This window comes from Urocampus carinirostris, chromosome 8 (genome assembly GCF_059441175.1).
Source record: "Urocampus carinirostris isolate Australia breed hairy pipefish chromosome 8, RoL_Ucar_1.0, whole genome shotgun sequence".
NCBI lineage: Eukaryota > Metazoa > Chordata > Actinopteri > Syngnathiformes > Syngnathidae > Urocampus > Urocampus carinirostris.
The window spans coordinates 11,055,668-11,069,129 of record NC_142356.1 but is presented as its reverse complement, the minus strand read 5'-3'; the positions used below and the strand labels follow the sequence as shown (position 1 = coordinate 11,069,129).

The window sequence follows — 13,462 nt, the reverse complement described above, 5'->3', positions numbered from 1 at the left end:
GTATACTGTATTTTCCAGACTCTTAGGCCCACCCAAAAAACAGCAAATTGGAAAACACTGAGTACATTAGGAATTGGACTAGGTTTCGCGATAGCATGTCCTATCCACTAGACCACTGTGGATGCAGATGACTCATGAAAAGGCATCAGGTCTTATCTCAGTATCACACTATTTTTCATGTGTTTATTTATATAATATATAACTATTTCCCACAATTCGGTTCTCTTTGTTCAGTTCAGAACAACTGAATTACTTCCCACAATGCTCTTATCGTCATTCAGTTCAAAATCGTGTGCGCTTCGTGATCAGCTGTTTCGCGTTTGACAATAATAACATCAACACTTTGGGACCGTGACCCAAAATAGTGTCATAGGGAGATAAGACCTAATGCCTTTTCATGTGTCGTCTGTATCCCTAGGGGTTGGGAGCTGAATGCAGCAATCCGGGTTTGATTCCCGTCGTATCTGATGTTATGCAACTGTATACAATAGTGGTCCGTGAAAACCAGTATTTTCAGAATAACTGTAAAAACCTAACCTTTACTATAATTTCAATTCCATGCACCTTATAGTCATGTGCGCCTTATGTATGAAAAAAATCTCACAAAAGACTGTTTTTTGGGCAGGGTGGGCCTTATAATCCAATGTGCCTTACGGTGTGGAAAATACAGCGGTTAAAATAAACCTAAACCACAATTCTTGTTGCTGCTTTTATCTCATTCTTGTATTCTTTACCTGTTTGTGTGTAGGCACTCGGCACTCCCTCCTCGGATTGACCTGTGCATCTCCAGGGCCTCACTGTCATTGCCATGGCGACGGGGGAACAAAGTAGAAATCACCGGGCAAGAAAAGCACAAAAGCAAAGGATGTCAACCCGGTGATTTTAGGATGCGAAAATAAGAAGAATACAGTCATGTGCAATGTTCCCTCGAAGCTGCGTGTGTGCGCAATTGCGCACTGCCCAGAGCTTTTCCGCGCACAAGAAAATCTAGCCAGCTCACAAAAATCAGGGCTCGAAATTGCTAATTAAGAAGAGAATTAAGTCAAAGTTACAGTGCATGAAGGTAAAAATACAAGGGTTCCCCTGACGTTGTGTTCTAAATGCGGTATTTGGAAGTCAAAGTCGAAGTAGAACGAAGTTGAGTAAAGTCAGTAGAGTTTTTCGAGAACCGGCTTCTTCAGCTCGATTCACTAAAAATCACCGGCTCTTTCGGGTCCCAAACGTCTCTTCAGGTTGTTTTTGCTTCTTTAATCCCTACACGACCAAATATTATCTAAAATTATGCACAAAATGACTTAAAGGAAGGGGGGGGCATGGCAATAGAACAAAAAATAAAAAAATACCAAAATGAAAAAGTAGTGAAGAGCTGGGAAAAAAAGAAACAAAAGGAGAGAAAAGGAGAAAAAATGAGCAGGAAAAATTCAGAAAAGAAGCCAGAAAAAAAGAAAAATAAACAAATAAAAGGAAAAAGGAAATAGAGAACAAAAAAGTAAGAAAAAAGTAGCAGCTGGGAAAAAATAAACACAATAAGATTTTTTTCAAAAGGAATTTTAAAAAAGTAGAAAAAACAGGGGAAAAGAGGAAAAAGTTTGTGTTGCATTTAAATAATGTCCAATTATATCAAGTCAATCTTGTTGCTAACATTGAACTTCCACTAAAAAAATGTAATTAAATACAGTTTTGTATTGTGCAACCGACTAAATAAGCCCCCAAAAATGTTAGTATTATGCGACAAAATATATCGGGAAAAAAAAGAAATGGATATCTTGTGAAAGACGTTTGTAGGCCGTACAACCTTTGCAATAGTACATGAGTCAATTCATTCAAAAGTGAAAAATAATTTCGCATTGAGCAAAATGTAACTTGATGTCAAGTTTTGGACATGTTTGATAATTAATTATCTTGCCACACTTGGGATTGCTGTTGCTCACTGTTGTTTCAAGCGTTGCTCACCGACTTTGTGTGAACGCTCAGACCCCTGGAAAATTACAGGGAACATTGGTCATGTGACATTGCTAATAGTATTCATTAAAAATAATTTGACTGTATTTTGAAAAAGAATTCTATTTAGATTAATACTAAAATCAAGCAATCAATAAATTATTGTTATTTTTTTTAAATAAATTAAAGTACTGTAAAAACATTTTTTTGCCAAAGGTGATTCTTTACATAGTTTGGGGGTTTTAAAAATATTGGCTTTGTTCCAGTGACTCCTGTCTCATTTTTAAATTGACACTGTAAAAAGAAAAAAAAATGCTTATCTTAAAGGGACACTGTAATATTTGACCACTAGATGTCACTGCTGTGTTTTGCAACCAGAAATAAATGTTACAAAGTGAAAAGAAGAATACAAACTACGCAGTCTCAAAAGTGATGAAACAGCACTATTTTCGTCTCATTTTTTAACCAAGCCTTTTACGATTTGTTCTTGGAGGTACCATAAGTAGCAAGATGTCGGATAATGAGTGCTGAAAAGCACAAGGAATAATACAAACTACTGAGAGTCCAAGTCACCAAATCAGGCCACTTTTCTTTTTTTGGTCCAGCTTTTCAAAACGAGTTTGGTTTATGAGTAATCGTAGTACAGAGATGGCAGACACTTGTTTCAGGTCCCTCTAGGTCACAGGTGTTAAACATGTGGCCCGCAGGCCAAATCAGGCCCGCTAAGGGATTGAATCCGGCCCGCCAGACAACGCTCAGAGAAGCGCAAGAGAAAAACAAGCTGCAGGTTGAAATATGTCAACTTGATGTTGCCAAAGAAAGGTGCCTCGAACAAAGACACTGTACTTGTATTTCTTTCTCTCTCTCTCTCTCTCTCTCTCTCTCTCTCTCTTTCTCTCTCTCTTTTTTCCACCCCTTTTCTCCCACTCTGTCACGGTCGCCATGACGACCAGTATGCCACGCCCCCGAACTCAAGCTGAAGCAGATCAGCTGATTGCTGGTCTGCTATTTAAGGCTGGATTTTGGGTTTGGCGGGCGCTGGCTCATTACACAATCTCAGGTCTGTTATGCCTTGTCCTGTTTTAGGTTTAAACATTTTCCGTCTGTTATGCCTTGTCCTGTTGAGTTCGTGCCGGAGGAACTCTGTATTGTTCTGTTTTGGTCCCGGAGTATTGGGCGACTTTTATTTTGTTAAATAAAACTTATGATCGTCAACGCATATGAGTTCTCCCTTCCTGCCTCCGTTCTGGTCCGGTCACCCCTTCCACACCACCACGCCTCGTGACAGCCCCCTTCCCTTCCGTGACACACTCACTATCTCTGTCTCTTTCACTCTCTCTTTTTCTCTTCTTTTGTGACTCTTTCTCTTTCTGTGTCTCTTTTTCTCTTCCTTTGTTACTCTTTGTCTCTTTCTCTCTCTGTGTCTCTCTTTTTATCTTCCTTTGTTACAATTTGTCTCTTTCTCTCTCTGTGTCTTTTTAACTTCTTTTGCTCTAACTTCCTTTTTTCCTTTTCTCTCTGTTCTCTCTCTTCCTACCCTTCGCGCTTTCTTTTCTCTTTTCTCTCCTGTCTTTCTATTTCTCTTTGGATTTCTTTCTTCCACTCCCTTTCTTTCCCCCTCTCTCATGACTTTTTATCTCTTTTGTTTCTCACGCTCTCTCCCTCTTTTTCTTTGTCCCTCCCTCTCTCTGCTTTTCCCTCTTTCTCTTATTTCTTTATCTCTGTTTTTCTTTCTCTTTAATCAACTAGTCAGGCCCCCGACAGAATGTTTGTTCTATCGTGTGGCCCCTGAGTTAAAATGAGTTTGACACCCCTGCTCTAGGTAAACCTCCTGTTCAAACAAACAAGTATTTGAAAACATGCTCGTTTATATGATAATTCATGTATTTTTGCTTGTTGTTTAAATCAATATATGTTTTCTGAAGAATGGAGCTTTGTTTAAGGACACACAATGTCCTTTTGAGGGTCAAAGAAAACTACCAAATACCATTGCTCTATTCCAAGTCAAATCTTTGATCAATATTTTATCATATAAATGATCAGGGCAACAAAATCCCGTTACCTGTCTTCAGAGTACTCATAGTCCGAGTCACCGGAGCGTTGGTGCTCTAAATGCGAGTCGTGGTAATGCGAAGGGGACTGGGAGTGGTGGCGGTTCTGATGGATCTCATCCAGGCTCCTGGTATCAAAAAAACTCAATTATTATATCAAAAAACAAGCACATAGAGTTAAGGTAAAAGGAATACAATGTACAGTGATACATCTTTATATGAGCACCTCCAAACACTTTAATTGTCAAGAACCGGAACAGGGGGAGAACCCAAAAGCGTGACGTTTCTCACACAAGCTTTTATTTTACGGGAAATGGGGCAGTCATGCCGGTTAACCCAAACGCCAGTGATTCGGCGATCGTTGGGTGGAAGATGTAAGGTGGCAGTCTGGCGTGGAATTACAGCGGCGGACGAAATCGATACCAATTGCCAAGCAGATATCGAACAGATGGGGTTGATTCCGAACAGGACGGGATGGACAGGATTGATATCAAAACTGGATATCGAAATTGAACAGGACAAACTAGAGGGGAACGAAACTGAAGATCGATATTGCACGGGACAAAATATACTAGAACAATACCGGACAGGAAACACAGGCAGGGAACCGGACAGAGTCAAAACCCACGTCTTGCGGGGCAGAGGTTCGTTGACGGACTGACAAAGGGTGAGTGAGAGCACTTAGCTTAAATAAAAGGGAGGCCAATCCGTCAACGAGCCGCAGCTGGCGCCATGGCAACCGTGACAATAATATCCGTGTACGAGTTTGTTTTTAAAAAATAACTCTTGCTTGCTCTACAAAGAAAACTCCTTGAGCAGTTCACAAGCAATACTAGGAGCTACCGCAGGAACCCACTCACCGCTCGTGATTGGATACTGCCAGCAACAGCTTGTCCAATTTGACCATGCAAACTAAAGGTAAAAAATAAAATACTGTGCTGTATGTTTTTGTGTGTATGTTCATCTAAAGTTACGGTAACTTAAATTTTAAGTGCTTACGTATCACCAATAGTCTCTCGATCTCTTACCGATGAATCTCTGCAAATTGCACCCTTCATCAGTGATTATAAATCACTCTTATTACGCGGTAATAAACTTTAAAAACACAACGCGACACCCATTTACTCACAGCAAGACAGATTGTGTAAAATCAGAGACAATATTAGCAAACTACGATGATGTTTTCATCTGGTACCAGGTTAAAAGACTATCCGTATTAGAGCTGAAATGTGCAAAATGTGATATATTTTTTTTCCGTATAAAAATTGTTGTACGTTGTTCACAATGTGAAATGATCCAAAAATGTCTAAAAGATGTCCGATCTATGTGACTCCTCCTTGCAACTGCCTCAACCTTTCCTCTGCAGCACGTGCAAATAATCGTTGCGGTACCCATAATGAACTCGCCAACTGAGTGTGATTGGTTATGTTTCTAGATCATACAATTTTCAGGTATTTTCAACCAGTTGTTTGTTACTTTGTTCCTGTGTATAGGTATTAAACGCCATACTGTTTTTGAGCAGCCCAGCTTCTGCGATTGCTTCCCTGCATTTGGCTCCACCAGTAATTGCAACATATATTAGTCATAAGGAAGATGTGTTTGAAACCTTTTAATGGTTCTTTTGTATGGTCCCGTTTGACAACTACACCTTGGATTACTTTCTATCCTATCGTTATGGGTTTAAAATGGTTTAAAAATGCGTTGATGCGAGGAATCAACTCCTTGCTCTGAAGAATTCTCGTGCCGGCGTGATGAGGGGGCCCTATCGTGGATGCAGAGCTGGAGCTAAGGCTAAGCGGCATTATAAGTATTCGGTACCGTCCGTAATCATGGTAAATGTGAACTCTCTACCAAATAAGACCGACGAACTGGCTGTGCTGGTGAAAAACATCAAAGCGTACAGGGAGTGCAGTTTGCTGTGTTTTATAGAAACGTGGCTCACGTCTAGCCTCCCGGATGCTAACGTGGAGAACCCGGAGCTATCCGGAGCTACCCGGCTTCAGCGCTGTTAGGGACAGAGACACAAAAGCCTGCGGGAAGCGGAGAGGAGGTGGACTCGCTATCTACGTGAACACAAGGGGGTGTAACCCTGGGCACAAAGATTTCCATCTGCTGCAGGGACGTTGAACTTTTGGACTAGCGTGTGACGTCATCCACTCCGCTGTTGCTAAACTACAGCACAGCACCCCGAGGCCATCCTATTAATCTGTTAATAAACAACAAAAGGATACTGCTGGAAGTGTGAATTTCCCTATTGGGATGAATAAAGTATATATCTATCTATATATCTATCTATCTTTACACGAGCAGTTCAGGCTTCGAGCGCAGTCCTGGAACGAATCAACCCCGTAAGAAGAGGTAGCACCGTATCGATCCGCCACCCCCTAACGTTTATCACCATTACAGGCAGTGAATGTGTCGTACCACTGACCTTTGCATGGGTACGTGTGCAGGCCGCGACCTGGCCCTGTGAGAGTCTTCTCGGTGTGGAGATACAGAGCGAGAGCGATGTTGAAGGGCACGCTGTTGTTCAGGAACAGCCAAAGTACTGCCTCGCTCTCTTTCTCTTGAACTACGCTCTCCTCCTATCAAACCATTCAAAAGCACACACACGTTCCAAGACCTCAAATGTATGACCTTTTGTATGGACACAATTGCTCCGAGCATTACCAATTCATATACTTTTTGTACCACTCAGAAATGTTTCACAATAAAATGGGTAGTCCTCTGCTTTAACAAAGCCTCAATAGCTTTCTTTGCAAATTGTTACTGAACCAGTGTTCTCGTTTGCCCGCGTCCCTGCGTCCTAGACGCATCATTTTTGCTGGGGACGCATTGTCTCAAATCAACGTGCGTCCCCGGGACGCAACTTTTTTGACACAAAATTGTCATTATTACCCGATTCCATTTTTTTTAAACAAAGATTTACCGCACTCCAAACTTTTCGTCAGGCAGATCTGGCAGATGTTGTCTAGGTCTCGCGGTTCGAGCTTTCGTCTGCACGCCGATCTCGAGTTGTGTGGTGAAAAGTCCGTCTCTTTTTGGAGAACCGGCTTTTTCGGCTCGACTCATTCAAGAGAGCCGGCTCTTAAACGGCTCACTTGCTTTGATGCATTATATTACGAATTATTATGTTGTATGAAGAAGTTAAGAAAAAAAGGAAGTATAAAAGGAGAAAATGAAAAAAAGACAGGTTTGTGGTTATTCCTTTAATCGGTATATTACCAACAAAAATTTGATGCAGAAAATGAATTCATAATTTGATGATTAAAACTGAATGAATATATAGACTTTTATTATATATTTGTCACCGATTTACAATTTCAACCCCGATAACACTAAATTTGGGGGACCCATAGATCTCTGTTGGGACCCATAGATTTTTTAGCATGCGAGTCCCCGGGACTCATCACTTTTCAAAGGTAAAATGAACACTGCTTAATTTGTTTTTGTTTTTTTTTCGTGTAATGCTATCCAAAAAGTTTTGAAAATCTTGTATTCTGAATTTCAACTCCTCAAAATTTAATATTGACATGGTAGTGTACAGGGCCTGTTGCGATGTATTATTAGCGCAAGCTGGCAGCTCAGGCTAGCGGCAAGAGATAGCAGCAAGAGATAGCAGCGGAGCTAACGGTGCAAGCTAGCAGTACAAAAGTGCTCTAGTCATGGCATTAGTATTTTTTAAAGTAAGTATTATGGACAGGAATAATTCCAAACATGTTGACGCTGATGATTCAACACAGTTGCATTTCTTACTGATCACTTGAATTGATATTCCCATTAAAGTTCTGACGTCACTAAATTTCTTACTTCTATACAAATAAATAAGACTTGACTTTCTATCAATAATAATCAATGGTATGAAATCTCGAGTTTATTTAGAGACAAATAAAGGGTTGTGAAAAGCAACAATTTATGTTAAAAAAAAGTGTGTTGTGTAGAAACGTAAAAGAATGTTAATTCTTAAAACAAGACGTGGCTTGTCCTCTGTCCTTATGACTTCTTTAAGTAAAAAAAAAAGTAAACGAGTAAAACATAAATCAATTCTAATCCAATAACCAACATTTCCAATAGGCTTTCAGAATTGTGAGCAATTTGATTGTTGCAGACACAAAACTATTCAGTAGGCAATACCATTTAAGCTGCAGGTATTATTGTCCGGCAACAGCATTTAGAAATGGAACGAATAACAAAAGTCACTCAAAGGTTCGTGTAACAATTGCGTTTTTGATTGAGAGAGCTAATTCTTTACTCAACAGGTTGGTCCTTAAAAAGAAAAGTAAAACTTTGATTAAATTGTCAAAAAACAATACTGCTGTACCTGAAGCAGAAGAAGTCTTAAAGCATTCACAAGCGTTACTAATTTGACTATATATATATATATATATATATATATATATATATATATATATATATATATATATATATATACATATATATATTTATTGAAGAAAATAAGTATTTGAACACCCTGCCATTTTGCTATTTCTCCCACTTAGAAATCATGGAGAGGTCTGAAAGTGCATGTCCACTGTGAGAGAGATAAACTAAAAAGAAAAATACAGAAATCACAATGCAAGGCGAAGCACACAGCCAGGAAAACCAAGGAGTGGCTCCGTAAGAAGCATATCCTGGTTCTAGCGTGGCCCAGCCAGTCTCCAGACGTGAACACAATCGAAAATCTTTGGAGGGAGCTCAAACTCAGTGTTTCCCAGCGACAGCCCAGAAACCTGCCTGATCTAGAAAGGATCTTTGAGAAGGAGTGGGCCAAGATCCCTACTACAGTGTGTGCAAACCTGGTGAAAAATTATAGGAAACGTTTGACCTCTGGAATAGCAAACAAATATCAGCATTCATTTTCTCAGGTGTTCAAATACTTATTTGCAGCTGTATTTCACAGATAAATCATCCAAAAATCATGCATTTCTATTTCTGGATTTTTCTTTTTAGTTTATCTCTCTCACAAAAGACGTGCACCTACGATTACAATTTCAGACCCCTCCATGATTTCTAAGTGGGAGGAATAGCGAAATAACACACTGTTCAAATACTTATTTTCTTCACTGTGTATGTATTTCTTTTTGTTTCTATTAGATTTGAGGCATGCAAATAAATATTGACAATGTAGTGAGCTAAAATCTACAGTTCCACATGCACAAGAAGTGTTTCTACAGCCAGCAGAGGAGGAGAACTTTTAAAATCGCCCCAGGGATACAGTACAATACACTAACAAACAGCAGCCGAAATAACAAACCACCAGTTTATTCAGGAAACACTGGCTTGTGTGAAGCTTTGTTATATTATCAGAGGTTTAATGGGCAATAATCTCTTCTCTCACCCCAGTGCTGGTTGGCCAAAAGCTGCGACAAGGCAACAGAGTAGTAATCGTCTCCCCTACCCACCTTTAGTCATAATCATCAAACTCTCATCAAACTCTGTATCAATGATGCGATGAGACCCTGCACTCACGCACACACATACAAAAGACAAGTAGATTGTGAGGGTCCAAGGGACAATATATCATTTTCATGGAAGAAAAGCCAAGACCCCACACCCAAGCATACTTTTAGTTCTCAAGCTGTTGGAATACGAATTAAAAAAAACATACTTTGTAGTTTTTTGCTGAGGCTGTCTCCTTGAACATGTCTGCGTTGGAGGTATGGAGACGGCTGAGGCAAGGGTATGGAGGACAGGTCGTGTGTCTGAAGTTTATACCAGTGAGGAATGTCATCCAGCAAGGCAGTCTCCAACTCTATCAGGATCTGAGACCAGACCATTCAGAAGTTAAGACGGCGGTAAACCAGTTGAAATCATTTTAAGAGTTTGGCCTCGGACCTACCTCGCCCATAAATTCACTTTCCTCCTCCTGGACCCTAGGTTGGTCCCAGACCGTGATCTCTAACATGCGCTCACGAAAGTCTCGCCGGTGAACATGTGAATAGATGAAGGTCTGATTCCATTTTGGCTCGGCGCTCTTTTTCACGGTTTTAGTCCGACGTTTACTCTTGTCACTGGAAAAGAAGTGTTTATTTTTTAAAGAGGCGTGAACAGTTTGGTAATAGCAGAGGTGGGTAGCGTTCCCAATAGTTTTACTCAGGTAAAAGGTTTCTAAAGTAGGTTTCTAAGTCAAAAGCTGTCATCTAAATAATTACTCGAGTTAAAGTAAATTAGTACTTGGGGAAAAAACTACACAGATACCGGAGCCATATCCCCCTAGTGGGAGGTGGCGAGAGTCATTTCTGACTCTTTCTGGGAAATTGATACAGAGGAGGGGATTCCCAGCCCCCTCGCTCAACCCAACTGATGTGTTGGGAGTCATTAGGTGACCAAACCCCCCAATTCCAACCCCTTAAAGCAGGGAGGCAATGAGTACCAATGTTGTCAGTCTTAGGCATGACTCGGCCGAGGCTTGAACCAGCAACCTCCCAGTCTCGGGGCGGGCGCCCTATCCCCAAGGCCACCGAGCTGGTGTTAAGTAACAAGTCTGTGTTATTGAAAGTCTGTGTACTCAGACAGATTATATGGGTGAACCCCTCTGTGGATTATAATTATATATATATATATACATATATATATATATATATATATATATATATATACATATATATAGCATGTTACAATACTGATACTATATCCTAAATATCTGTCTATCTACCCTGGTCATATCCCTTGAAGACAAACACATACACAAAAAAAAGGGCAAAAAGTAGCAAAAAAACACACACACATTTTTGGACCATGGCCAACCCAAATGCCCAAACAAGTTAGGCACCTCGGCACCTAAGTTGGTCATGCTTTCGTCCCTCCAGATGAAACGGGACACAAGAAAGCGGCCATGTCACTCGGGTCAGGGTGACACAACACACTTTTCTGTTCAACAGCTCGACACTTTTCACTGGTTTACCCCTGCCGCATCATACGGGTGCCCTGCCCATCACTTAGAACACGTCCAAACAACCCACTATCCTTTAACAACACCTCTCCACTCATTCCTATCACCAACAAGAGTTCTAGCTTCCACTCTATTTCTTCTCTCTAAGAGATGGCAAGGCAAAGAAAAGGGGGCGGGAGTCCGAAAGGTCTCGCAAACCCTAGTTATAGGGTCACAAAATGTGAGAGGATGTGGAAGTAAAGCGACTAAGTGGAAGAAAGAGGAGATTGGAAGAATGATGACTGAAAGGAAGGTTGATGTGTTAGCCTTGAGTGAAACAAATATCCTGAATAACTTGGGAAACAAGATTTTGTTCCCAAATTTTGAGTATCACTTGTTGTTTTCATACGTTTGTTGAAATACAAACCTTGACGATGACGCTACATTCTTTTGCTTTTGTGATGTATAAAAGGCTATTTGTTTCATATATTTGTGTATTTTATACCAATCTTCAAATTATCTATATATTTAAATGAATGAATAACTTGATGGATAAATAAATAAAGTGATTCAATCAAAAAATAAAGGAATGCATGCTTAAAAATAAGTTCCCTAAATTAACAAAAAACTCAGTAAAATGGCGCCATCAAAAATAAATAAATACAAAAATTTCCAGATAAGTAGATGTGAAATAAAAATGTACATGACGAGTGACTGTCTGGCAATACAGTAAAAAAAAACGTTCCTAACCCTGCTCACAAGTGCCCTAGCGGTTGGTCGGGTCACTAGTCAAATCTAAACGAAACAAAATAAATCCATAATGTAAGGGGATTCAAGTAACGGGTTCAATGTAGGCTAATGTAGTGGAGTAACAGTACAATTTCTTCTTCATTAATCTACTCAAGTAAAAGTAAAAAATTATAGTGTTTTCAAAATACTCCTAGAAGTACAAAATTTCCAAAAACCTACTGTAACAGAGTAGATGTAACTCATTACTGACCCCTTTCTGGGTAATAGTGAATATTTTTTCTGTTGTTTTATTGGTATCTTTGCAAAGAAAATGGTTCAAGAGTACATTTAAACAAATTAATTTACCTATCCATTGAAGACTGTACGATACAAATAAAGTGTATGAGCTTTACCCATATTTTCATATTGTTGTGCTAAGAGCAAAGGCGCCTCAAGCCAATAAGGCCAATGACCAAGTAACTAAAGCAGGATAGGAGAAAGCTGTCTGATAGCTGGATATTGATGAAGGATGGAAAAAACTGAGATATTTTGTTCCTGTTATCCATCGGTCTGTCCAAAGAATCAATCAATAAATCAATCACAGCCAGAATTCATTTCAAAAGAGCTATTGTGCCAACCTACCTTCTATCAGGAAGGAAATACATCTTCACATACGGATTTCGAGGTCGTCCATCTGGTCGGGAAGGCAGGTCTATGGCTTGAAGGACGTTGACAATAAGCTGATGGCCAACTTTGTCATACCACAGCTTCACCTGCAATTGTATTCGGAGGCATTTAACCATTCAGATGATATACCAGTAGTTGATCCGTGTTACTGGGTTAGTCCCTTACCGACAGCTGTCCAGGCAGCACCAGAGGAAGCTCTCTGAGGGTTCCCGGGCTCGTTGGGGACATCACTGATATAGAAGGACGCTCCATTTTCTGTGATTCAAAGGAACTAGAACCTGCTAAAAGACAGACAGTACAAAACCCAACGTTGTAAAGAAAAACAGAGTCGCAAACATGTTGAGGTAGATTCAACATACACACTAGGGTGGTCCTTAATGGGGGTCGAAATTTTTTTTTTTGAAATATTGCGCTCTGACCCCCCGCATATGTTCTTATATCGATAAAAACACACTGTGTGCAATTTTGAACAATTTGGATAATATTTAGAGGTAGCTCAACGACTTTGAAATTTCCCAAAATGGTAAAATTTTGGCAATTTTCGAGAAAAAACGGAAATCTTAACCCTATGTGTACGGCGTTTTAGAACATCCAATTTCAGTCCATTGCTTATAATTGTAACACAAGAAAAGTTACAAGTAACTTTGTACACTAGGTCTGATATAATGTGCGAAAAATCCTTATTTTTCATACCAAAATTTCAGAGGCCTTGAGCGACCTCTAAATATCCTTTGATTTTGATGAAACTTTGCCTAATTACGTTTTGTATATATTGGAACATATTCAAGGGGTCAGAGCATGACATTTTAAAAGTCGAAAAATAAGGACCACCCTAATACACACAGGCTTTAACATTTAACATTTTTAAATAAACAAAGAATGACTAAAAATAGATACATACTGGATTCGAGAGGGGGGTGTGATGATTCTGGAATTCTGGGGATGTCCCTGTAAAAATCAAACCAACATTTTCAAAGAGAGAGCATGATTTTATTTTCAGGCAACAGCTACAGATGGAAAACCGCTATGTATAAAAAATGCGCACAATTTATATGTTTACATACTTATAATATCAGTGTCTGAAATACCGTCTGCCCGGACGCCCGGGGCGTGCATGTTTTACGTCGGGCATACAACTACAAAACGTCTTATTTTTTATTTTTTAGACAGGATGGAATGGTAG

At 39.7% G+C, this 13,462-nt stretch overlaps 1 protein-coding gene across 1 annotated transcript in view; it reads right to left on the bottom strand.

The window, feature by feature from the left end:
• Positions 1-13,462, bottom strand: part of LOC148360706 (regulating synaptic membrane exocytosis protein 1-like) — a 122,221-nt gene that overhangs the window by 47,268 nt on the left and 61,491 nt on the right. The window contains exons 11-19 of the mRNA XM_088341603.1: positions 13,181-13,227; positions 12,445-12,560; positions 12,235-12,365; positions 9,832-10,003; positions 9,601-9,754; positions 9,395-9,451; positions 6,424-6,577; positions 4,004-4,120; positions 735-797 (exon numbers count right to left, since the gene is read on the bottom strand). Coding sequence (XP_088197729.1) covers positions 735-797; positions 4,004-4,120; positions 6,424-6,577; positions 9,395-9,451; positions 9,601-9,754; positions 9,832-10,003; positions 12,235-12,365; positions 12,445-12,560; positions 13,181-13,227 — 1,011 coding nt within the window. The remainder of the gene's footprint in view (positions 1-734; positions 798-4,003; positions 4,121-6,423; positions 6,578-9,394; positions 9,452-9,600; positions 9,755-9,831; positions 10,004-12,234; positions 12,366-12,444; positions 12,561-13,180; positions 13,228-13,462) is intronic.